The sequence below is a fragment of the Hemitrygon akajei genome, chromosome 14 (assembly GCF_048418815.1).
Source record: "Hemitrygon akajei chromosome 14, sHemAka1.3, whole genome shotgun sequence".
Classification (NCBI taxonomy): domain Eukaryota; kingdom Metazoa; phylum Chordata; class Chondrichthyes; order Myliobatiformes; family Dasyatidae; genus Hemitrygon; species Hemitrygon akajei.
In genome coordinates, this window is record NC_133137.1 from 108,873,851 (window position 1) to 108,900,915 (window position 27,065).

At 43.2% G+C, this 27,065-nt stretch overlaps 1 protein-coding gene across 2 annotated transcripts in view; it reads right to left on the bottom strand.

Moving 5' to 3' along the window:
* mapk8ip2 (mitogen-activated protein kinase 8 interacting protein 2) overlaps positions 1-27,065 on the bottom strand; it is an 80,930-nt gene that overhangs the window by 31,399 nt on the left and 22,466 nt on the right. For both annotated transcript variants that reach the window (XM_073066917.1, XM_073066915.1), the window contains exons 3-4: positions 9,525-9,725; positions 8,898-8,973 (exon numbers count right to left, since the gene is read on the bottom strand). In XM_073066917.1, coding sequence (XP_072923018.1) covers positions 8,898-8,973; positions 9,525-9,725 — 277 coding nt within the window. The remainder of the gene's footprint in view (positions 1-8,897; positions 8,974-9,524; positions 9,726-27,065) is intronic.

The window sequence follows — 27,065 nt, forward strand, 5'->3', positions numbered from 1 at the left end:
TGAGACATCACAGTCATGGCTGAAAGGTCACAGTTGGGAGTTTAACATCAAAGAATATAGTTAAGTTAAAGTCTGTCCCAAGCTTATAGGCTCATCATGCCAGTGCTTATGCCGGTTTCCGTGGCATGAAGCGACTGAGAGTACGAGTCTCCCCCCTCCCCGGATAGGACGCCAGTCTACCACGAGGTTAACCCCCACTTTGCCGGTACCCATTTTCAGCTGGGTGGACTGGAGCAATGTGTATTTAAGTGCCTTTCTCAAGGACACGATGTGCTGCCTCAGCTGGGGCTTGAACCACGACCTTCAGATCGCTAGTCCAACACCTTAACCACTTGGCCACGCACCACACTATCAAAGAATATACTTGGTATCGAAAGGACAGGCAGGAAGGCATAGGCAGTGGTGTGGCTCTATTGGTAAGAGATATAATTAGATCTTTAGAAAGAGGTGACACAGAGGCAGAGAATGTCATATTTTTGTGAGTGGAGTTAAGAAACTGCAAGAGTAAAAATAACATTATGGTAATCATATATAGGACATCAAATTGTAGCCAAGATATGGGATTGAGTTGGCAAAGGGAGCTGGAAGGGGCATATAATAAGGGTAGCATCACAATTGTAATGAGGCACTTCAAAATGCAAGGGGATTTGGGAAAATCAGGTTGGTGTCGGATCGCAAGAGAAGGAATTTGTTGAATGCCTATGAAATGGCTTTTTAGAGCAGCTTGTGCTCAAGCCTACTCAGGGAAAGGTTATCTTAGATTGGGTATTGTGCAATAACCCAGATCTTATTGGGAGCTTAATGTAAAGGAACACTTGGGAGGCAGTGATCATAAGACTATTGAACTCATACTGCAATTTGAGAGGGAGAAGCAGAACTCACATGTATCAGTATCATAATGGAATAAAATTATGCTGGTGAGGTAGTAACGGGGGACAAAGAAATGGCAAATGAACTAAATAAGTACTTTACTTAGTCTTTACTGTGGAAGACACCAGCTGTATGCCCAGAGATCCATGAGTGTCAGAGAGCAGGAGTGAGCCCCATTGCTATTACAAAAGAAAAAGTGCAAGGCAAACTGAAAGATCTTCCCAGTGGCATTTATTTCAAGGGGATTAGAATATAAAAGCAGGGAAATAATGCTGAGCCTTTATAAGACACCAGTCAGGCCGCACTTGGAATATTGTCAACAGTTTTGAGCCCCATATCTCAGAAAGGAAGCAATGTCATTGGAGAGAGTCCAGAGAAGGTTCACGAGGATGATTCTGGGAATGAAGGGGTTTACATATGAGCAATGTTTGAAAGCTTTGGGCCTGTACTCACTGGAATTTAGAAGAATGCGTGGGGATCGCATTGAAACTTACCAAATGTTGAAAGGTTCATTGAAACCTATCGAATGTTGAAAAGACTAGACAGGGTGGATATGGAGAGGATATGGAGTTTCCTGTGGTGGAGGTATCCAGAACTATAAGGCACAGCCTCAAAACCTCCCTGCTCCTGTACTCGAATCCTCTTGCTAAAAATGCCAACATACCATTTGCCTTTTTCACTGCCTGCTGTACCTGCATGCCCACTTTCAATGACTAGTGTACAATGACACCCAGGTCTCATTGCACCTCCCCTTTTCCTAATCGGCCACCATTCAGATAATAATCTGTTTTCCTGTTCTTGCAACCAAAGTGGATAACCTCACATTTATCCACATTAAATTGCATCTGCCAAGAATTTGCCCACTCATCTAACCTATCCAAGTCACCCTGCATCCTCTTAGCATCCTCCTCACAGCTAACACCGCCGCCCAGCTTCGTGTCATCCGCAAACTTGGAGATGCTGCATTTAATTCCCTCATCTAAATCATTAATATATATTGTAAACAACTGGGGTCCCAGCACTGAGCCTTGCGGAACCCCACTAGTCACTGCCTGCCATTCTGAAAAGGTCCCGTTTACTCCCACTCTTTGCTTCCTGTCTACCAACCAATTCTCTCTCCACATCAATACCATACCCCTAATACCGTGTGCTTTAAGTTTGCACACTAATCTCCTGTGTGGGGCCTTGTCAAAAGCCTTTTGAAAATCCAAATATACCACATCCACTGGTTCTCCCCTATCCACTCTACTAGTTACATCTTCAAAAAATTCTATAAGATTCGTCAGGCATGATTTTCCTTTCACAAATCGATGCTGACTTTGTCCAATGATTTCACCTCTTTCCAAATGTGCTGTTATCACATCTTTGATAACCGACTCTAGCATTTTCCCCACCACCGATGTCAGGCTAACCGGTCTATAATTCCCCGGTTTCTCTCTCCCTCCTTTTTTAAAAAGTGGGGTTACATTAGCCACCCTCCAATCCTCGGGAACTAATCCAGAATCTAAGGAGTTTTGAAAAATTATCACTAATGCATCCACTATTTCTCGGGCTACTTTCTTAAGCACTCTGGGATGCAAACCATCTGGCCCTGGGGATTTATCTGCCTTTAATCCCTACAATTTACCTAACACCACTTCCCTACTAACATGTATTTCCCTCATTTCCTCCATCTCACTAGACCCTCGGTCCCTTACTATTTCCGGAAGATTACTTATGTCCTCCTTAGTGAAGTCAGAACCAAAGTAGTTATTCAATTGGTCTGCCATGTCCTTGTTCCCCATGATCAATTCACCTGTTTCTGACTGTAAGAGACCTACATTTGTCTTAACCAATCTTCTTTTCACATATCTACAAAAGCTTTTACTGTCAGTTTTTATGTTCCCTGCCAGCTTTCACTCATAATCTTTTTTCCCTTTCCTAATTAAGCCCTTTGTCCTCCTCTGCTGGACTCTGAATTTCTCCCAGTCCTCAGGTGTGCCACTTTTTCTGGCTAATTTGTATGTTTCTTCTTTGGAATTGATACTATCCCTAATTTCCCTTGTCAGCCATGGGTGCACTACCTTCCCTGGTTTATTCTTTTGCCAAACTGGGTGAACAATTGTTGTAGTTCATCCATGCGATCTTTAAATGCTTGCCATTGCATATCCACCGTCACCCCTTTAAGTATCATTTGCCAGTCTATCTTTGCTAATTCATGTCTCATACCTTCAAAGTTACCCTTCTTTAAGTTCAGAAATTTTGTTTCTGAATTTACTATGTCACTCTCCATCTTTTTGAAGAATTCCACCATATTATGATCACTCTTACCCAAGGGGCCTCACACGACAAGACTGCTAACTAACCCTTCCTCATTGCTCAATACCCAATCTAGAATGGCCTGCTCTCCAGTTGGTTCCTCGACATGTTGGTTCAGAAAACCATCCCACATACATTCCAAGAAAACCTCTTCCTCAGCACCCTTACCAATTTGGTTCACCCAATCTATATGTAGATTGAAGTCACCCATTATAACTACTGTTCCTTTATTGCACGCATTTCTGATTTCCTGTTTAATGCCATCCCCAACCTCACTACTACTGTTAGGTGGCCTGTACACAACTCCCACCAGCATTTTCTGCCCCTTAGTGTTATGCAGCTCTACCCATATCGATTCCACATCCTCCAGGCTAATGTCCTTCCTTTCTATTGCGTTAATCTCCTCTCTAACCAGCAACGCTACCCCACCTCCTTTTCTTTCCTGTCTATCCCTCCTGAATATTGAATATCCCTGGATGTTGAGCTCCCATCCTTGGTCACCCTGGAGCCATGTCTTTGTGATCCCAACTATATCATATTCATTAATAACTATCTACACATTCAATTCATCCACCTTGTTATGAATGCTCCTCGCATTGACACACAAAGCCTTCAGGCTTGTTTTTACAACACTCTTAGCCCTTATACAATTATGTATAAGGGCTAATTCTATGTATAAGGCCTAATTCTATCCCCTTTACCATTGCATAGGAACAGACAAGTTAGGAAAGTGTTTAATTGGAGTAAGGGGAAATATGAGACTAACAGGCAGGAACTTGGAAGCATAAATTGGAAACAGATCTTCTTAGGAAATGTACGGAAGAAATGTGGCAAATGTTCAGGGGATATTTGTATGGAGTTCTGCATAGGTACATTCCAATGAGTCAGGGAAAGGATGGTAGGGTACAGGAACCATGGTGTACAAAGGCTGTTGTAAATCTAGTCAAGAAGTTACTTATTATTGTTTAATTATTTATGGTTTTATTTTGCTATATTTCTACACTATTCTTGGTTGGTGCGACTGTAACAAAACCCAATTTCCCTCGGGATCAATAAAGTATGTCTATCTGTCTGTCTGCCTGTCAAGAAAAGAAAAGCTTGTGAAAGGTTCAAAAAACTAGGTAATGATAGAGATCTAGAAGATTATAAGGCTAGCAGAAAGGAGCTTAAGAAAGAAATTAGGAGAGCCAGAAGGGGCCATGAGAAGGCCTTGATGGACAGGATTAAAGAAAACCCCAAGGCATTCTACAAGTATGTGAAGAGCAAGAGGATAAGACATGAGAGAATAGGACCAATCAAGTGTGACAATGGAAAAGTGTGCATGGAACCGGAGGAGATAGCAGAGGTACTTAATGAGTACTTTGCTTCAGTATTCACTACGTAAAAGGATCTTGGCAATTGTAGGGATAACTTACAGCAGACTGAAAAGCTTGAGCATGTAGATATTAAGAAAGAGGATGTGCTGGAGCTTTTGGAAAGCATCAGCTTGGATAAGTCACTGGGACTAGACGAGATGTACCCCAGGCTACTGTGGGTGGTGAGGGAGGAGATCGTTGAGGTTCAAATGATGATCTTTGCATCATCAATGGGGACGGGAGAGGTTCCGGAGGATTGGAGGGTTGCGGATGTTGTTCCATTCTTCAAGAAAGGGAGTAGAGATAGCCCAGGAAATTACAGACCAGCGAGTCTTACCTCAGTGGTTGGTAAATTGATGGAGAAGATCCTGAGAGGCAGGATTTATGAACATTTGGAGAGGTATATGATTAGGAATAGTCAGTGTGGCTTTGTGAAAGGCAGATTGTGCCTTATGAGCCTGATTGAATTTTTTGAGGATATGACTATACACATTGATGAAGTAGAGCAGTAGATGTAGTGTATATGGATTTCAGCAAGGCAGTTGACAAGGTACCAAATGCAAGGCTTATTGAGAAAATAAGGAGGCAAGGGATCCAAGAGGACATTGCTTTGTGGATCCAGAAATGGGTTGCCCAGAGAAGGCAAAGAGCAGTTGTAGATGGGTCATATTCTGCATGGAGGTTGGTCACCAGTGGTGTGCCTCAGAGATCTGTTCTGGGACCCTGCTTTTCGTGATTTTTATAAATGACCTGGATGAAAAAGCGGAGGGATGGGTTAGTAAATCTTCTAACACAAAGGTTGGGGGTATTGTGGATAGTGTGGAGGGCTGTCAGAGGTTACAGTGGGACATTGATAGGGTGCAAAACTGGGCTGAGAAGTGGCAGATGGAGTTCAACCCAGCTAAGTGTGAGGTGGTTCATTTTGGTAGGTCAAATATGATGGCAGAATATAGTATTAATGTAGTATTAACGGTAAGACTCTTGGCAGTGTGGAGGATCAGAGGGACCTCAGTGTCTGAGTCCATAGGACACTCAAAGCTGCTGCGCAAGTTGACTCAAAGCATATGGTGTATTGGCCTTCATCCATCGTGGGACTGAGTTTAGGAGCTGAGAGGTAATGTTGCAGCTATGTCGGAAAGTGTACTGGCAAATGAATTACAATGTCCGGAAGTGTACGGTCATGCACTTTGGTAGAAGAAATAAACCGGCAGACTATTATTTAAATGAGGAGGGAATTCAAAGTTCTGAGATGCAATGGGACTTGGGAGTCCTCGTGCAGGATACCCTTAAGGTTAACCTCCAGGTTGAGTCGGTGGTGAAGAAGGCGAATGATATGTTGGCATTCATTTCTAGAGGAATAGAGAATAGGAGCAGGGATGTGATGTTGAGCCTCTATAAGGCACTGGTAAGACCTCACTTGGAATACTGTGTGCAGTTTTGGGCTCCTTATTTAAGAAAGAATCTGCTGACATTGGAGAGGGTTCAGAGAAGATTCACTAGAATGATTCCGGGAATGAGAGGGTTCACATATGAGGAATGTTTGACCACTCTTGGACTGTACTCCTTGGAGTTTAGAAGAATGAGGGGGGACCTCATAGAAACATTTTGAATGTTGAAAGGCATGGACAGAGTGGATGTGGCAAAGTTGTTTCCCATGGTGGGGGAGTCTAGTGCGAGAGGACATGACTTGAGGATTGCAGGGCGCCCATTCAGAACAGAGATGCGAAAAAATTATTTTAGCCAGAGGGTGGTGAATCTATGGAATTTGTTGCCACGGGCGGCAGTGAAGGCCAAGTTATTGGGTGTATTTAAGGCAGAGATTGATAGGTATCTGAGTAGTCAGGGCATCAAAGGTTATGGTGAGAAGGCGGGGGAATAGGACTAAAGGGGTGATTGGATCAGCTCATGATCAAATGGCGGAGCAGACTCGATGGGCTGAATGGCTGACTTCTGCTCCTTTGTCTTATGGTCTTATGTAGGACCCTGGTCAGACCCTACTCGGTGTACTGTGCTCAGTTCTGGTCACCTCACTATAAGAAGGATGTGAAAACCATAGAAAGGGTGCAGAGGAGATTTACAAGGATGTTCAAACAACACACACAAAATGCTGGTGGAATGCAGCAGGCCAGGCAGCATCTATAGGGAGAAGCACAGTCAACGTTTCGGGCCAAGACCCTTCATCAGGACTAACTGAAAGGAAAGATAGTAAGAGATTTGAAAGTAGGAGGGAGGGGAAATGCAAAATGATAGGAGAAGACCGGAGGGGGTGGGGTGAAGCTGAGAGCCAGAAAGGTGATTGGCAAAAGGGATACAGAGCTAGAGAAGGAAAAGGATCATGGGACGGGAGGCCTAGGGAGAAAGAAAGGGGGAGGGGAGATGGAGAACAGGCAGAGTGGTGGGCAGAGATAGAAAGAAAAAAAAGGGGACGGGGAAAAAAACAAAAAAAAACTAAATATATCAGCGATGGGGTAAGAAGGGGAGGAGGGGCATTAACGGAAGTTAGAGAAGTCAATGTTCATGCCATCAGGTTGGAGGCTACCCAGCCGGTATATAAGGTGTTGTTCCTCCAACCTGAGTATGGCTTCATCTTGACAGTACAGGAGGCCATGGATATACATATCAAAATGGGAATGGGATGTGGAATTAAAATGTGTGGCCACTGGGAGATCCTGCTTTCTCTGGTGGACAGAGCGTAGGTGTTCAGCGAAATGGTCTCCCAGTCTGCGTCGGGTCTCACCAATATATAAAAGGCCACACCAGGAGCACCGGACGCAGTATACCACACCAGCTGACTCACAGGTGTAGTGTCGCCTCACCTAGAAGGACTGTCCGGTGCTCCCAAGTCACTCTGCACAGCAGCATGCTGCAATTTTTTACCATTTAAATAATAATCTGCTCTTCCATTTTTCCTTCCAAAGTGGATGACCTTGCATTTATCAATATTGTACTTCATCTGCCAGACCCTTGTCCACTCACTTAACCTATCTATATCTCTCTTCAGACTCTCCTTATCTTCTGCACAATTTGTGTGTGAACAGTTGTGGACCCAGCAAGTTTGTCAAACATGACCTACCTTTGTTGAATCCATGCTGCATCCGCCTGATGGATCTATTTCTTTCCGGATGCCTCCCTATTTTTTCTTTAATGATAGCTTCAAGCTATCTTCCCAACTACAGATGTTAAACTAACTGGCCTGTAGTTACCTCCCTTTTGCCTACATCCTTTTTTGAACAGTAACGTGATATTTGTTGTCTTCCAATCTGCTGGGACCTGCCTAGAGTACAGAGAATTTTGGTAAATTATCACCAAAGTACTATAACTTTTGCCATTTCTTTCCGTACCCTGGGATGCATTTCATCAGGACCAGGGGACTTATCTACCTTCAGGCGCACAAGTTTGCTTGCACTACCTCTTTAGGGATAGCTATTGTATCGAGGTCCTCACCTCCCATTGCATCCATAACATCTCTCTTTGGCATGTTAGATGTATCCTTCATCATGAAGACCAACACAAAACAGTCATTCACAAGACTTAGCATCATAATTAGGCCATGAAATCCATCAGCTCTGCTACACCATTTAATCATTGCTAATTTATTTTCCCTCTCAACCCCATTCACCTGCCTTCTCCCCGTAACTATTGACCCCTGACTAATTAATAACCTATCAAACTCCACTTTAAATATACCCAATGACATGGCCTCCATTGTTGTCTCTGGCAATAAATTCCACAAATTCACCAACATCTGACTAAAAAAATTCCTATTCATCTCTGTACTAAAGAAACATCCTTTTATTTTGAAGCTATGTCCTGTGGTCCTAGATTTTCCCAGTATTGGAAGAATCCTCTCCACAGCCATTCTATCGAGGCCTTTCAATCTTTGGTGCATTTCAATGAGATGCCACCTCAGTCTTCTAAACTCCAGCTAGTATAAACCCAGAGCCATCAAATGCACTTCATACATTATCCCATTAATTCCTGGGATTAAGGCTAACCCTAATGCTCATGAAACACCTCTGGACCTTCTTCAATACCAGCACATCCTTTCCTAGATACGGTGACTAATAGTGCTCACAGTACTCCAAATGTGATCTGACTAATATTTTCCCTTAAGGAAACAATGCTTATTTCACCCTATTTTATGTATTATTGGAATGGGCCGCAATTGAAAAGCAGAGAAAAAGCTTATATGAGTAACCTTTGCCATACCAATGAGCAGTGGCAAGGATATGTAAGCAAAATTGGAGGGAAGTGTTACATTTCATTCCAGCTGAACCTCAGCCATTTGGAAAATGCAATACGTAAATCCCTCTCTTTTAACAACCATCAGTAAATAGCCTCAGGGAAAGAAATAAAAAATAGATTGGTACTCACCACTAGAGGAATGAAGCAGTGTCTCCTGCCAGCTAGCTTTCCTTGGAGAGAAACTGGCATTGTTATTGAGAGAATCCTGGAAATAAAAAGAACAATTCTGATATATGCTGAAAAATTTACCTCTCTAGTTACTCAAGATTAGACATTAGTAATCTGGTTCCTGGTATGAGTTACCACCATGGTTTCCCTCAAATGTGATCAGTAGAAAGCTATGTCACTATTTGTGCCAATTTTGGGGGTGGGGGAGAGGGGCTGGGTAGTGGGAGGTGATTGGTGAGGAGTTGTGGAGTTCACTGAACAATGATCAAGAATATTTGATAGTTTGGTTACTTCCCTGACCTGAGGTAATTTGAGTTTAATTTTATCACCACAACTTAATTCAGCTAAGTTCACACAGAAGGAAATCTTAAAACTCTGTGCTTCTAAATCTGTACCAGTTTTTACATTCAGTGTACCCCTCAGCTATCTGTTTTTAAAACCTCCATGACAATGGGCAGTTCTCAACATCTCTCAGTGCTGGATTGGGTGAATGGTCTTCTACTATTATTATCAGTATTTTTTTGTGAGCTGGTTGGTGTCTCACCAATCTGTGAGCCTGAGATGTTTGGTGTTTGGTGTCTCACCAACCTGTGAGTGGGAGATGGGAGTGGCAATGTTTAAGGTGGTAGGTCGTGTCTGCTGGGCAGTCGTTGCAGAGGGTGAGGGCAGCAACTCTCGTTCTTCCATGTCATCAGTATCATCAATCATTTCAAATTCTTGTAGATCATCCTGGAAGGAGCAGACCTCTGTCACAGCCTGTGGTGCACCCTTCATATCCATCAAACAGTCCTAGAAAAGGCACACCATAGAATAATTTCAGAAAACATAGGATAAATCAATAAAGAGAGATTTACAAACAAGTCGACAAGAAGCCAATGCAAGGTTAATGAAATTATTACATTGGGACCTTGGAAAGCAGCATCAGATGCAGTACAGAGATTCATGAAGGGCAGAAGAAGCTTAGCCAAAAAGAAAATGAACTACAACGGAGTCACGAGATTCTGCAGGTGCTGGAGATCTTGAGCAATGCACATAAAAGACTGAAGGAAACTCAGCGGGTCAAGTAGCATCTATAGAGGTAAATGAACAGTTAATATTTTGGGCAGAGACCCTTCATCAGGACTGGAAGAGGTCAGAATTAGAATTTAAAAAGTAGGGAGATGGGGAGGAGTACAAATTGGCAGGCAACAGGGGCGACCAGGTGAGGGGGGAAGGTTGGTGGATGCAGGAGGGAGGATGAAAGGGAATAATGTGAGAAGCTAGGAGATGACAGGTGGAAGAGGCAAAGGGCTAAAGAAGAATGTATCTGAGAGGGGAGGACAGTGGACCATAGACTAAAGGGAAGGAAGTGGGATATCAAAGGGAGGTGATGGTCAGGACATGAAGGGCAGGGGAGGGTAAGGGAAAAAGTGACGGAGATACAGGAATAAAGGAAAACAAAGAGCTCCATAGTTGTGTTGAAATTAAAGTTGGTTGAGGGAAGATTAATCAAATGGAAAGTCTGAAAGGACTTGAGAGGGGGAAAATAAAGCAGAGGTTTCCCAGAACAAAGTGGCCAATATTGGGGTTACAAAAATGAGAAGATTTAAGGACTGGAGAGAGGTTGAGCAAAACTTCAGCTGCATGAAAGGACACGGGATGCAAAACTTACATCACATTTAATATACCTGGATAAGCAAAAGACATCACCTGAAGCTACAGACCAAGACCAAATGCTTCTCTTTGGTTGACATGGACACAATTGGGTGAAGGGATTCCTTCTGTGCTTCAAATGTCTTTTCTTCTAATAAGAACATGGCATTAATAAATTGAGTCAAAAAATCTATGAGAGTTTACAGACACAAGATGGCTTTGGAAAAGGTGAAAGAGGGTCAGGCAGCATCTATGGAAAGAAATAGTCAGGTTCTGAGATCAATACGTCGACTGTTTATTCCTTTCCATAGATGCTGCCTGATCTGCTGAGTTCCTCCAACATATTGTGTGTGTTACTTTGGATTTCCAGCATCAGAAGAATCTCTTCCGTGTAGGTGAAAGAGGGTCTAAATATTTTAGTGGCAATATTTTAGGAAGTAGGTAGGAAATGAAGGTGCAATCAATGCACCCAGATATAGGAAGGAATGCATTGGAGTTGATGCATAGTGGAAACTGGGGCAGCAAAGAAGAGCACTTAAGAAGTTATTGCCACAAATGATACACCATATGGGCAGTTTGCTAAATGCAGTGAGGGGAATATTGATGAACAGTTTCAACCTGAAGGTGGTCTACAATCTTCTGATGGGAAGATACTGCTGCTTGCTACTGCTGCCAGTGAAAAACAGTACTCTGAAACAGAGGTGGCATGTTGAAGATCTCAGCTCATAGATTTTCTGACTCACCTGTGAAAGTATCGCTGCATCTGGAGAACAATCCGCCCTAAACACAGATGACTAGTGGTGTTCTACAGAGGTCTGTGTTGGGACAGATTCTTTTTACGTTATATGCCAATGATTAGAATCAGAATCAGAATCAAGTTTATTATCACCGGCATGTGACGTGAAATTTATTAACTTAGCAGCAGCAGTTCAATGCAATAGATAATATAGAAGAGAAAAAAATAAAAATAATAATAGTAGTAAATAAGTAAATCAATTACAGTATACATCTATTGAATAGATTAAAAACATGCAAAAAACAGAAATACTGTATATAAAAAAAATTGAGATAGTGTCCAAGGGTTCAATGTCCACTTGGGAATCAGATGGCAGAGGGATGGATTTGATGGCTTTGTTGCAAAGTTTGCAGATGATATGAAGGTAGGTGGAGGGGCAGGTAGTTTTGTGGAAGCAGGGAGGCTGTAGAAGGACTTAGACAGATCAGGAGAATGGGCAAAGAAATGGCAGATGGAAGGGAGTCTCCATAGTGTCTAGCCATGCTCTTTGGTAGAAGAAATAAAAGGGTTGACTATTTTCATAGATGGACTCTCGCTAGTGCCTTTCTCACATCAGCTGCTCCTTGGGGGAAAAAGGGCCTTCCTCGCTTGTACATTGCTCTGTGCATCAAACCGAGTGTAAAATATATTCAGCCTATCAGGAAGGGAGTCATTGCCATCGTTGAAGTGCAGGGTGGACATGTAATCAGTTATGGTCACATGCACGGGTCTTGCTGTCACAGAAATGGCTGTATACTATATTCTCTGTGAATAATCCAGTTTTGCCTTCCTGATAGTGGAGGAAAATACTCTTACCATCTTATTCCCCCCCACCCCCTGATCTTAAGGCAGCATCCCAATCTCTCAGCCATGGTTTCTGATATGCCCTCACATGAATATGCTTAATTATGGTGACATCCTCAATGCACTTGCCTATATAGCCAGTCCTAGATTTCACAGATTCTTCTAAGTTAATGTCATGGTTGTATGTAGCTACCTCCCTGAACATGTTCCAGTATGTATTTTCAAAACAGTCCCTCAATGCTGAGGTTGGTCCTTCTGGCCAAGTTCTATTTCCCTTTGAACTGGTTTGACTCATTTAATCAGTGGTCTATATTAACTGCATCTTGGTTAATGGCAGAGTCTGCTCAGATGGCTTACTCCTTCTTCAAATTTGTATGTCTGTATGGAGTTTTGCCTTCTGGTGGTCTGTCAGGGGTGTTCTAGGACAGGATCTTTGCACTGCACAGGTCAAAGCCAAGTTAGCATTCAGACTTTACCATCTGAGTGTAGAGGGCAAACAGTCAGTAAGATGGACCCTCTGCATCCAGACCAGGTAAGCATAGGGACCTGCGTGGTTCAGGTCCAACAAGATTCATGTAAACATCATTCAATTTCTGGTTGTCTCCCTCACTGCTAACCATTCTCAGCAGAATTCCAGAAGCAAAGATGGGCACATGTTATTGGAACATGCTTTGGAAGAAGAGGAAATCTCTTTCTTGCTTTGCCTCGACAAAAATGTTAAAAAGAAATATTAACTGATATCCAAAGAAATCTGAGCTCATGGGATCAGAATAATTTTGAAGAGGACTTGTGCAGCAAGCATCAGGCCATAACATACAAGGGTCTTGGCACCTGTTTCATTTTGCTGCATTTTATGTATAAGCCTGTGATTTAAAGAGTGTGCCCAGTAAATACATAAGCAGTCTGGGCAAAGTAGCTGCTAAATTAAGTGGATTATATTCTGTTTTATGTCTGAGAAGGAGGTATAACATATACCAATTTCCAGCCCACCTCTTCCCATGAGTTCAAGCTTTATACTCGTTAAGAAAATTACACATTGCACCATTTCCAATCAAATATATTTTCCAGATTTCTTCTTCAACTGTTTCCCCCATCCCCCCCACCTATCTTCTGCTGGGGGTCAGTGAATTACCCAGGTTCCTCAGAGCAGTGGAATAATTGTTTTAGATTCAGATCATTAGATGACAGATTTAAAGAGCTGGGTCCCTTTAAACAAGAGCTAAATGTCAGGAATATTCTCCTTTATGATGACACTGAGGAAATCAATGTGCTGAATCAACACTGCTGACGAAACTCAATCTTCTCCGCCCAGAGTTCTAGCTCCTGAGGGACTGCTCGTGTTTCACTAATGAACCCTGCAGCTCATGAATAATTCAGTCAATTCTGTTTATTGCCTGGGTATTGGGCTTGCTGAGAATGACGGTGGCTGAAGAGGCCAAGAGTGAGAGTCATGTTGTTGACAGCTTCATCAGCCTTTGCCAAACACTGAACTAGGCAGGACAATACCTTGACAGGAATGACAATTCTAATTTACCCCATTTTTAATTCTAATTTAATTTCCTTTTGTCACATGCAAAGGAGGTGAGAGAGACTGCAGTTTATCCCAGCAGGCATGGTAGCTAAGGTTGTACTCAAGTGGATGGCTCACATTTTTCATAAGCTGCTGACTGATCTACCACTGTGCCCCTACACTCCTCTTAACCTTTCTCAGGAATGTGGCATAGTGTTGTGTTGAGAATTAGGGTTCTTCTTTTATTTTTACGCATCTAGAGATACATCTGACAACTTCGAAGCATAATACTATCTCCTCCAATAAAAACATGGCCTGCAGCCATTGAGCTCAAGGACCAGCTGAACTCACCTCAGCACTGAACAAGTTCCATGGCTATGGATTCATTTTTGGGGACCCGGCTATTCATATTCTGTCTGTTATTTGTTTATATTTTTATTGTTTGCTTGATTTGTTCTTTTATTTCATACATTGGGTGCCCGGCTGCCTTTGTTGTGTGGGATTTTCCAAGGATTCTATTGTGTTTCTTTGTTTTGTGGTTGTCTGCAAGAAGATAAATCCCAAGGTTGTATATGGCACACATACTTTGATAATCAATGTATTTTGAATGTGAACTTTTGAACCTGATCTACTAAAGGGAATAATGTATTTCTATTGAGCACCAAAAACATTTTCCATTTGCACGGACTTTTATTTCACTGTTGCCAGTAATATGTTTTGCACTGCACTGCTGCAGGTAACTCAGGTAGAACAGATAAAGACCAGTCTTTGACTGATTGGTGACAGTGATGCAGATCATGGCTATTCCCAAAATACTGTGAAAATTAGTTTCCTTTTGAAGATCTCCTGGATAAACAGCAAGTTGCTGAGTTGCACCAACACAAGGCCAAGATAACTAGCTGGGACTGGAGCCTGGAACACTATCACTGAATCAATGTCTACAGTTGGCTGGGAAGTGATGCTTGGATTTGGGCCACTATCAATTGGAAAATAGGACATGGAGCAGTGTCACTGAGATTGAAATAGAACAGTAACTGAGGTATCTGTTGGTTAGGAATGGCATGGGGAAATTGGGAATGGAATAGGGATTAGGGTATCTGTTAGTTGGGAATAGGATATTTGTTGTTAAAAAGGGACAGGGACATTGGGAGTAGGCCAGTGAGAGTTGGAATGAAACAGGGATCTAGGGACAGGATCAGTGTGGATGGGTGCAGGGAAACTGCTATTTTGGAATGGGAGTTAGGCTGGGTGTGGGACTAGGGAACATCTCACTTTCCACTGAGCCATTACTTAGCAATGTTTTATTGCAGCTGTGTGGATGAGTGTGTGCCCACAAAGACTTACTGTACATTCCCAAACCAAAAGCCGTGGATGAACCAGGAGGTACATCGTCTGCTGAAGGCTAGATCTGTGGCATTCAAGTCTGGCAACCCACGCCTGTACCAGAAAACCAGGTATGATTTGCGGAGGGCTATTTCAAGGGTGAAGAGACAATTTCGAACAAGGTTGGAGGCAATATCAGATGCACAGCAACTCTGGCAGGATCTGCAAGACATTACTTCCTACAAAGCAAAACTCAATAGCATAAATGACTGCAATGTTTCACTACCAGATGAACTCAATGCCTTCTGTGCACGCTTTGAAAGGGAGAACACAACTACAGCTGTGAAGATCCCTACTGCACCTGGTGACCCTGAAATCTCCGTCTGAGAGGCTGATGTTAGACTGTCTTTAAAGAGAGTGAACCCTCACAAGGCAGAAGGTCCCAATGGAATACCTGGTAAGGCTCTGAAAATCTGTGCTAACCAACTAGTGGGAGTATTCAAGACCATTTTCAACTTCTCACTGCTACAGGTGGAAGTTTGCACTTGCTTCAAAAAGGCAACAATTATACCAGTGCGTAAGAAGAATAATGTGGGCCGCCTTCATGACTATCGCCCAGTGGCACTCACATCAACGGTGATGAAATGCTTTGGCAGCTTGGTCATGACTAGACTGAACTCCTGCCTCAGCAAGGACCTGGACTTATTGCAACTTGCCTATTGTCACAATAGGTCAACTGCAGACACAATCTCAATGGCTCTCCACATGGCTTTAGACCACCTGGTCAACACAAACACCTACGTCAGGATGCTGTTCGTTGACTATAGCTCAGCATTTAATACCATCATTCCCACAATCCTAATTGAGAAGTTGCAGAACCTGGGCCTCTGTACCTCCCTCTGCAATTGGATCCTCGGTTTCTTAACCGGAAGACCACAGTCTGTGTGGGTTGGTGAAAACATATCCTTCTCGCTGACGATCAGCACTGGCGCACCTCAGGGGTGTGTGCTTAGCCCACTACTCTAATCTCTATATACACATGACTATGTGGCTAGGCATAGCTGAAATACCATCTATAAATTTGCTGACAATACAACCATTGTTGGTAGAATCTCAGATGATGATGAGAGGATGTACTAGAGTGAGATATGCCAACTAGTGGAATGGTGCCACATCAACAACCTGGCACTCAATGTCAGTAAGATGAAAGAGCTAATCGTGGACTTCAGGAAGCGTAAGACGAAGGAACACATACCAATCCCCATAGAGGGATCAGAAGTGGAGAGAGTGAGCAGCTTCAAGTTCCTGGGTGTCAAGATCTCTGAAGATCGAACCTGGTCCCAACATACTGATGTAGTTATAAAGAAGGCAAGACAGTGGCTATACCTTATTAGGAGTTTGAAGGGATTTGGCATGTCAACAAATACACTCAGAAACTTCTATATAGTGTATAGTTGTGAACATTCTGACAGGCTGCATCACTGTCTGGTATGGAGGGGCTACTGCACAGGACTGAAAGAAGCTGTAGAAGGTTGTAAATCTAGTCAGCTCCATCTTGGGCACTAGCCTACAAAGTACCCAGGACATCTATAGGGAGCAGTGTCTCAGAAAGGCAGCGTCCATTATTAAGGACCCAGGGCATGCCCTTTTCTCATGGTTACCATCAGGTTGAAAGTACAGAAGCCTGAAGGCACATACTCAGCAATTCAGGAACAGCTTCTTGCCCTCTGCCATCCGATTCCTAAATGGACATTGAAACTTTGGACACAAGCTCACTTTTTAAAAAATATACGGTATTTAGGTCTCTATTCATTGGAGCGTAGAAGGTTGAGGGGGGATTTGATCGAGGTATTTAAAATGTTGAGAGGGATAGATAGAGTTGACGTGAATAGGCTGTTTCCATTGAGAGTAGGGGAGATTCAAACGAGAGGACATGATTTGAGAGTTAGGGGGCAAAAGTTTAAGGGAAGCACGAGGGGGTATTTCTTTACTCAGAGAGTGATAGCTGTGTGGAATGAGTTTCCTGTAGAAGTAGTAGAGGCCAGTTCAGTTGTGTCATTTAAGGTAAAATTGGATAGGTATATGGACAGGAAAGGAGTGGAGGGTTATGGGCTGAGTGCGGGTAAGTGGGACTAGGTGAAATTAAGAGTTCGGCACGGACTAGGAGGGCCGGAATGGCCTGTTTCCGTGCTGTGATTGTTATATGATTGTTATATATATTTCTGTTTTTGCACATTTAAAATTTTTATTCAATATACATAATTGATTTACTTGTTTATTTATTATTATTTTTTATTTATTATTTTTTCTCTCTGCTAGATTATGTATTGCATTGAACTGCTGCTGCTAAGTTAACAAATTTCACGTCACATGCTGGTGATAATAAACCTGATTCTCATTCTGATTCTGAACTATCCTGGATAAGTGCAACAAACAGAATTTCAAGCAATAAATTCTGGGAGACTGGGAGACCGTTTCACTGAACACCTATGCTCTGTCCGTCAGAGAAAGCAGGATCTCCCAGTGGCCACGCATTTTAATTCCATGTCCCATTCCAATTCTGATACAGTACGTCTATCCATGGCCTCCTCTACTGTCAAGACGAAGCCATACTCAGGTTGGAGGAACACCACCTTATATTTTGTCTAGGTAGTCTACAACCTGATGGCATGGACATTGACTTCTCTAACTTCCTTTAATTCCCCCCTTCCCTTCTTACCCCATCCCTTTATTTAGCTATTTATTTATTTATTTATTTACCCCTTTTTTTTCTTTTCTCTCTTTTTTCTCTCTCTGTCCCACTCACAATCACTCCTTGCCTGCTCTCCATCTCCCTCTGGTGCTTCCCTCCCCCTTTCTTTCTCCCTAGGCCTCCCATCCCATGATCCTTTCCCTTCTCCAGCTGTGTATCTCTTTTGCCAATCAACTTTCCAGCTCTTAGCTTCATCCCCCTCCCCTTCCTGTCTTCTATCATTTCGGATCTCCCCCTCCCCCTCCTACTTTCAAATCTCTCACTATCTCTTCTTTCAGTTAGTCCTGACAAAGGGTCTCGGCCCGAAATGTTGACTGTACTTCTTTCTATAGATGCTGCCTGGCCTGCTGCGTTCCACTGGCATTTTGTGTGTGTTGCTTCAAGCAATAATGTTATTTTTAAACTACAGACAATAGCCAATATTTTGTACTTATTATCTTCAGCCAGAAAACAACAGATAACACTCACAAGAACCCGACAGTAACAACAATGGGTAATTTTGACACTTGTTAATTTTGCTTTACTTTTTTTCCAGTGATCCAGAACCATTACCACTCTGGTGTTAGCTTGGTTTAGTGCTATCTAGTCAGAAGGTAGTGGGTTGTAGTCTCATTCTAGAGCTCTGGGTCAGCAGTGAAGGAGTGTGCCACTACAGGCAATGGGCATGGGGACCACATCGTCCTTTGGAGAGTTCAAAGTAGAAACTCACATTTGGTTATTTGTAGTAAATGAGTAATGTAATATTGCACTTCACTTCTGAAAATTAATTCCATTGTCTTCTATCCACTGAATGCTGCTAGTGAAAAAAGATTTAAGGAAAATCATTTGATGCAACTTTAATCTGATGACAGGGGGAAGGGCCTGATAACTCACTGTTAGGGTAGATAAAACTATAATAAACCTCTCATATATCTGACCAGGCTACATTTGGAGGGACAGTCTATAACGATGAAGCCATAAATAATTTGGGAATTCCTTTGATGGAGAACTGAGTACAGAGCTGTACAATTCTACTTTCCACACATTGGGGAGAATGTGATTGCATTGGAATGAATCCAAGCCCCCCACACACACACACACACACACACACACACACACACACACACACACACACACACACACACACACACACACACACACACACACACACACACACACACACACACACACACACACACACACACACACACACACACACACACACACACACACACTGCTGGAGGAGCTCAGCAGGTCAGGAAGCATCTATGGAAAAGAGCATCCAGAACGCCAACTGTACTCTTTTCTATAGATGCTGCCTGACCTGTTGTGTTCCTCCAGCACTTTGCGTGTGTTGCTTGGATCACCAGGATGTAAGTTCCAGTTATGAAAAGAGATTGGAAAGTGTGGTTTATTTACCTTATAGTGAAGGAGGCAGGTACCTGATAGAGGTGTACAACAGCATGAGGGGGTAAACATAGGGTACATGGTAGGAAGCTTTTCCTTATAACAGCTATGTGAAATTAGACAGCAAAGGTAAGGAATGTAAGGTTTAGAAAGGATTGGAGGAAGAACGTTTTTCCTGAGTAGTGGCTGAAACCTGGAACACGAAGTCTGAGTGGGTGATGGAGGCAAGTATCACACGACATTTATGTAATACCTAGAAGAGCATGTCCACATATTGTACTGAAGTTCCTGTACCTATTTCCTGATCACAGCAGTGAGAAGAGAGCAGATCCTGGATGGTGGGGCTTTAACGATGGATGCTGGTTTCCTGTGACAGCATTCCCTGTGAAAATGTGCTCAATAATGGGAAGGGGTTTATCCATAATTTCCTCAATATTGGAACTTCATTTAGGAAATGTATTTCTAAGTACATTTAGAATTTAGAAATTCTAAATATATTTTGAACTATTAATGCATTGAAGCCTATGAACCAAGTGCCAATAAATGGGAGCAGTAAATCGGCAGGGAAGTGGTAAGGCTGTTGCTATAATGCCACACACCACCCCAATCAGCCCTTTTGATCCAGGCATACCTGAAGAGGGCACAGGTTTACGTAATTGACGGTGTTGTTTCCTGATTGGTTCTTGATGATTTTAACTTTTATCTGAACATGGAGTGTCAAGAAATTCCTACTTCAGCTGACCTCCAGCAAAGACAAGAAGGAACAGAGTGCTAGAGATGCAGGAAAAAAAATCAATGATTGTGCCATCTGATTTCCACTGCCAATCTTGTCATCTTGACTAAAAACTTCTGCAATTTCAAATCACACAGAAAGAAAAACAAAATTAACTTTTAGAAATAAGCTCAAGAAGAATCTCCTAGCACATGTGGAGTATCTGTGACATAACGGCGGACCAATCAATACGAAAAGAGAGCGAGAGCTTTGCACTGGTCAAGGAGAAGACTTTAAAAAAGGAGTGTTTCACAGAGCTTGGCACATTAGAATAGTGGGTATGACTGCAAGGCCAGTTTTCTGTTCTGGGTGTCAGATGTGGGAGACTTCCAGCCTCCCTGATGGTCACATTTGCACCAAGTGCATCAAGCTGCAGCTTCTTAGAGACCAAGTTAGGGAACTGCAGCTGCAGCTCGATGACCTTTGGTTTGTTAAGGAGAGTGAGGAGGTAATAGACAGGAGCTACAGGCAGGTAGTCACCCCAGGGCCACAGGAGATAGATAAGTGGGTGACCGTCAGGAGAGCATCAGGCAGTGGAGAGCACCCCTGTGGCTGTCCCCCGTAACAAGAAGTACTCCATTTTGAATGCTGTTGAAGGGGTTGACCTACCTGGAAGAAGCAACAGTGGCTGTGCCTCTGGCACTGAATCTGGCCCTGTGGCTCAGAAGGGTAAGGAATACAAGAGGGCAGTGGTAATAGGACACTCCATAGTTAGAGGGACAGATAGGCAATTATGTTGGCGCAAGAAAGAAACAAGGATGGTAGTTTACCTCCCAGGTGCCAGGGTTCGTGATGTTTCTGAATGCGTCCACAATATCCTGAAATGGGAAGGTGAGCAGCTAGAGGTTGTGATACATATTGGTACCAACGACATAGGTAGAAAAAGAGTGGAGGTCCTGAAAACAGACTACAGGGAGTTAGGAAGGAAAATGAGAACAGGACCTCAAAGGTAGTGATCTCGGGATTGCTGCCTGTGCCACGTGACAGTAAGGATAGGAATAGAGTGAGGTGGAGGATAAAAACATGGTGGAAGGTTTGGAACAGGAGGCAGGGATTCAGATTTTTGGATCATTGGGATCTCTTCTAGAGCAAAGGTTTCAAAGGTACAATTTAATGTCAGAGAAATGTATACAAGTTGTATACAGGTACTTAATGAATACTTTACTTCAGTATTCACTACGGAAAAGGATCTTCGTGATTGTAGGGATGACTTGCACTGGACTAAAAAGCTTGAGCATGTATATTAAGGAAAAGGATGTGCTGGAGCTTTTGGAAAGCATCAAGTTGAATAAGTCACCGGGACTGGATAGGATGTACCCCAGGCTACTGTGGGAAGTGAGGGAAGAAATTGCTGAGCCTTTGGCAATGAGCTTTGCATCATCAATGAGGATGGGAGCGGTTCCGGAGGATTGGAGGGTTGCAGATGTTGTTCCCTTATTCAAGAAAGAGAGTAGGGAAAGCCCAGGAAATTATAGGCCAGTGACTCTTACCTCAGTGGTTGTTAAGTTGATGGGGAAAATCCTGAGAGGCTGGATTTATGAACATTTGGAGAGGCATAATATGATTAGGAATAGTCAGCATGGCATTGTCAAAAGCAGGTCGTGCCTGACAAGCCTGATTTAATTTTTTGAGGATGTGACTAAAGACATTGATGAAGGTAGAGCCATAGATGTAGTGTATATGGATTTTAGCAAGGCATTTGATAAGATACCCCATGCAAGGCTTATTGAGAAAGTAAGGAGGCATGGGATCCAAGGGGGCATTGCTTTGTGGATCCAGAACTGGTTTGCCCACAGAAGGCAAAGGGTGATTATAGACGGGTCATATTCTTCATGGAGGCCGATAACCAGTGGTGTGCTTCAGGGATCTGTTCTGGGACCCCTATTCTTTGTGATTTTTATAAATGACCTGGATGACGAAGTGGAGGGATCAGTTAATAAATTTGCTGATAACACAAAGGCTGGAGGTATCATGGATAGTGTGGAGGGCTGTCAGAGGTTACAACGGAACATTGATAGGATGCAAAACTGCACTGAGAAGTGGCAGATGGAGTTCAACCCAGGTAAGTGTGAGGTGGTTCATTTTGGTAGGTCAAATATGATGACAGAATATAGCATTAATAGTAAGACCTTTGGCAGTATGGAGGATCAGAGGGATCTTGGGGTTTTAGTCCATGGGACACTCAAAGCTACTACTCAGGTTGACTCTGTGGTTAAGAAGGCATATGGTGCATTGGCCTTCATCAATCCTGGGATTGAGTTTAAGAGCCGAGAAGTAATCTTGCAGCTATATAGGACCCTGGTCAGACCCCACTTGGAGTACTGTGCCCATTTTTGGTTGCCTCACTACAGGAAGGATGTGAAAACCATAGAAAGGAGGCGGAGCAGATTTACAAGGATGTTGCCTGGATTGGGGAGCATGCCTTATGAGAATCGGTTGAGTGAACTAGGCCTTTTCTCCTTGGAGTGACAGAGGATGAGAGGTGACCTGATAGAGGTGTGCAAGATAATGAGAGGCATTGATCGTGTGGATAGTCAGAGGATTTTCCCCAGGGCTGAAATGGCTAACACAAGAGGGCGTAGTTTTAAGGTGCTTGGACCAAAGCAGGTGCAGAGGAGATGTCAGGGGTAAGTTTTTTTACACAAAGAGTGATGAGTACGTGGAATGGGCTACCAGTGGTGGTGGAGGAGGCAGAAACGATAGGGTCTTTTAAGAGACTCCTGCATAGCTACATGGAGCTTAGAAAAATAGAGGGCTATGGGTAAAGCCTAGGTAGTTCTAAGGTAGGGACATGTTTGGTACAGCTTTGTGGGCCAAAGGGCTTGTATTGTGCTGTAGGTTTTCTATGTTTCTATGTTTCTAATATACATCCTGAAATGTTTCTTCAGAATCAGAATCAGGTTTATTATCACCGGCATGTGACGTGAAATGTATTAATTTAGCAGCAGTAGTTCAATGCATTACATAATCCAGAAGAGAAAGATAATAAAAATTATAATAATAAAGAAAACAAAAACAATAATAATAAATGAACAAATCAATTACAGTATATGTATATTGAATAGATTAAAAAATGTGCTAAAAAACAGAAATACTGTATATTAAAAAAAGTGAGGTAGTGACCAAAGATTCAATGTCCGTTTAGGAATCTGATGGCAGAAGGGAAGAAGCTGTTCCTGAATCACTGATTCAGTATGTGCCTTCAGGCTTCTGAACCTCATAACTGATGGTAACAGTGAGAAAAGGGCATGCTCTGGGTGCTGGATGTCCTTAATAATGGATGCCACCTCTCTGAGACACCGCTCCCTGAAGATGTTTTGGTTACTTTGTAGGCTAGTACCCAAGATGGAGCTGACTAGATTTACAACCCTCTGCAGCTTCCTTTGGTCCTGTGCCATAGACCCCACCCCCCATACCAGACAGTGATGCAGCCTGTCAGAATGCTCTCCACAGTACATCTATAGAAATTTTAGAGTGTATTTGCTAACATGCCAAATCTCTTCAAACTGCTAATGAAGTATAGCCACTGTCTTGCCTTCTTTATAACTACATCGATATGTTGGGAATAGGTTAGATCTTCAGAGATCTTGACACCCATGAACTTGAAACTGCTCACTCTCTCCACTTCTGATCCCTCTATGAGGATTGGTATGTGCTCCTTCATCTTACACTTCCTGAAGTCCACAGTCAGCTCTTTTGTCTTACTGACATTGAGTGCCAGGTTGTTGCTGCAACACCACTCCACTAGTTGGCATATCTCACTCCTGTACATCCTCTTGTCACCACCTGAGATTCTACCAACAATATTTGTATCTTCAGCAAACTTATAGGTGGTATTTGAGCTACGCTTAGCCACACAGTCATGTGTATATAGAGAGTAGAGCAGTTGTCTCAGCACACACCTCTGAGGTGCACCAGTGTTGATCATCAGCGAGGAGGACATGTTATCACCAATCCGCACGATTGGGGTCTTCCGGTTAGGAAGTCGAGGATCCAATTGCAGAGAGAGGTACAGAGGCCCAGGTTCTGCAACTTCTCAATCAGGATTGTGGGAATGATGGTATTAAATGCTGAGCTGTAGTTAATGAACAACATCCTGACGTAGGTGTTTATGTTGTCCAGGTGGTCTAAAGCCATGTGGAGAGTCATTGAAATTGTGTCTGCCGTTGACCTATTGTGGTGATAGGTAAATTGCAATGGGTCCAGGTCCTTGCTGAGGCAGGAGTTTAGTCTAGTCATGACCAACCTCTCAAAGCATTTCGTCACTGTTGACGTGAGTGCTACCGGGCGATAGTCATTAAGGCAGCCCACATTACTCTTCAGAGAGAGGAAGAGAAGAGCCAACCGCAGTACCACCAATGCATCAGAGAGGGCCTCAAGATGGCTGTGGCTCAAAAAAGGGGAGCCATGGAGTCATAAGTAGCTAGTCATCTGGACACTAGCTGGGGTCTGATCAGCCCCGGCTGGGTCACCTGGAGGAGGGTGTATGATGTTGAAAGACTCGAAACACCCAATGATTCCAGGAGCATCACTGAAGATGTGTCCAGAGGCATCAGTAGATGTATGTACACAACAGTTAGGCACTGGTATAATTGCTGCCTTTTTGAAGAAAGTGCAAACTTCCGCCCGTAGCAGTGAAAAGTTGAAAATGTCTATGTTGGTTGGCACAGGCTTTCAGAGCCTTACCAGGTACTCCATCGGGACCTTCACCTTGCGAGTGTTCACTCTTTTTAAGGACAGCCTAACATTGGCCTCTGAGACAGAGATCACAGGGTCACCAGGTACAGCAGGGATCTTCACAACTGTAGTTGTGTTCTCCCTTTCAAAACAGGCATAGAAGGCGCTGAGTTCATCTGGTAGTGAAGCATCGCTGCCATTCATGCTGTTGGGTTTCGCTTTGTAGGAAGTAATGTCTTATAAACCCTGCCAGAGTTGTTGTACATCCAATGTCGCCTCCAACCTCATTCAAAATTGTCTCTTCACAAATCATACCTGGTTTTCTGGGTTGCCAGACTTGAATGCCACAGATCTAGCCTTCAGCAGGCAATGTACCTCCTGGTTCATCCTCGGCTTTTGGTTTGGGAATGTATAGTAAATCTCTGTAGGCACGCACTCATCCACACATTATAATGAAGTTGGTAACTACTGCAGCATGCTCATCCAGGTTCGAAGATGAATCCCTGAATACAGTCCAGTCCACTAATTCAAAGCAGTCCTGTTGGCACTCCTATGCCTCCCTTGTCCGTACCTTTTTGGTCCTCACTGCTGGTACTGCTATCTTCAGTCTCTGCCTATACTCAGGGAGTAGAAGTACAGCCGGGTGATCAGACTTCCCAAAGTCAGGGTGTGGAATAGCATGGTAGGCATTCTTGATGGTGGTGCAGCAATATTCCAGTGTGTTGTTTGTTGATGGTAATTGCTTAGTGATTTTTTCAGACTGGCCTGGTTAAAATCCCCCAAAATTATGGTGATCTTGCTTCGTGGATCCAGAATTGGCTTGCCCACAGAAGGCAAAGAATGGTTGTAGATGTCAAAGGGTGTCAAGATCTCCTAGGATCTAACCTGATTCCAACATATCGTGTAGTTATAAAGAAGGCAAGACAGCAACTGTACTTCATTAGGAGTTTGAAGAGATTTGGCATGTCAACAAATATGCTCAAAAACTTCGATAGTTGTATCGTGGAGAGCATCCTGACAGGCTGCATCACTCTGGTATGGTGGGGGAGCTACTACACAGGACCAAAAGAAGCTGCAAAGGATTGTAAATTTAGTCGGCTCCATCTTGGGCACTAGCCTACAAAGTACTCCGGACATCTTCAGGGAGCAGGGTGTCAGATAGGCAATGTCCATTATTAAGCACCCAGGGCATGCCCTTTTCTCACTGTTACCATCAGGTAGGAGGTACAGCAGCCTGAAGGCACACACTTAGTGATTCAGGAACAGCTTCTTCCCCTCTGCCACTCAATTCCTAAATGGACATTGAACCCTTGAACCACCTCACTTTTTAAATATATATTAATTCTAGTTTTTTGCTCAATTTAAAATCTATTCAATACACGTATACTGTAATTGATTTACTTATTTATTTATTACTAGTATTTTTTTTCTTCTATATTATGTATTGCATTGAACTGCTACTGCTAAGTTAACAAATTTCAAGACACCTGCCTGTGATAATAAACCTGATTCTAACTCTGATAAGCCAACTAAGGAGAGGCTGTACTTGATCTGGAAATGAACCTGGTCAGGTGTCAGGTCTCTCGGTGGGAGAGTATTTTAGAAGTAGTGACCACAACTCTATCTCCTTCACCATAGCGCTGAAGAGGCAGACAATTTGAGAAACCATTAAATTGGGGTAGGGGGAAATATGATGCTATTAGGCAGGACCTTGGGAGCATAAAATGGGAGCAGATGCTCTCAGAGAAATGCACGGCAGAAATGTGGCAAATACGCAGGGAACATTTTCATGGTGTTCTGCACAGGTATGTCCCACTGAGGTAGGGAAAGGATGGTTGAGTTAAAGAAGCATGGTGTACAAAATATGTAGAAAATCTAGTTAAGAAGAAAAGAAAAGGTTACGAAAGGTTCAAGAAACATAGAAAACCTACAGCACAATACAGGCTCTTCGGCCCACAAAGTTGTGCCAAACATGTCCCTACCTTAGAAATTACTAGGCTTACCTATAGCCCTCTATTTTTCTAAGCTCCATGTACCTATCCAAAAGTCTCTTAAAAGACCCTATCGTATCCGGCTCCACCACCATTGCCGGCAGCCCATTCCACGCACTCACCACTCTCTGAGTAAAAAACTTACCCCTGATATCTCATCTGTACCTACTCCCCAGCACCTTAAACCCGTGTCCTCTTGTGGCAACCATTTCAGCCCTGGGAAAAAGCCTCTGACTATCCACACGATCAATGCCTCTCTTCATCTTATACACCTCTATCAGGTCACCTCTCATCCTCCGTCGCTCCAAGGAGAAAAGGCCGAGTTCACTCAACCTTTTCTCATAAGGCATGCTCCCCAATCCAGACAACATCCTTGTAAATCTCCTCTGCACCCTTTCTATGGCTTCCACATTCTTCTTGTAGTGAGGCGAACAGACCTGAGCACAGTACTCCAAGTGAGGTCTGACCAGGGTCCTATATAGCTGCAACATTATCTCTCGGCTCCTA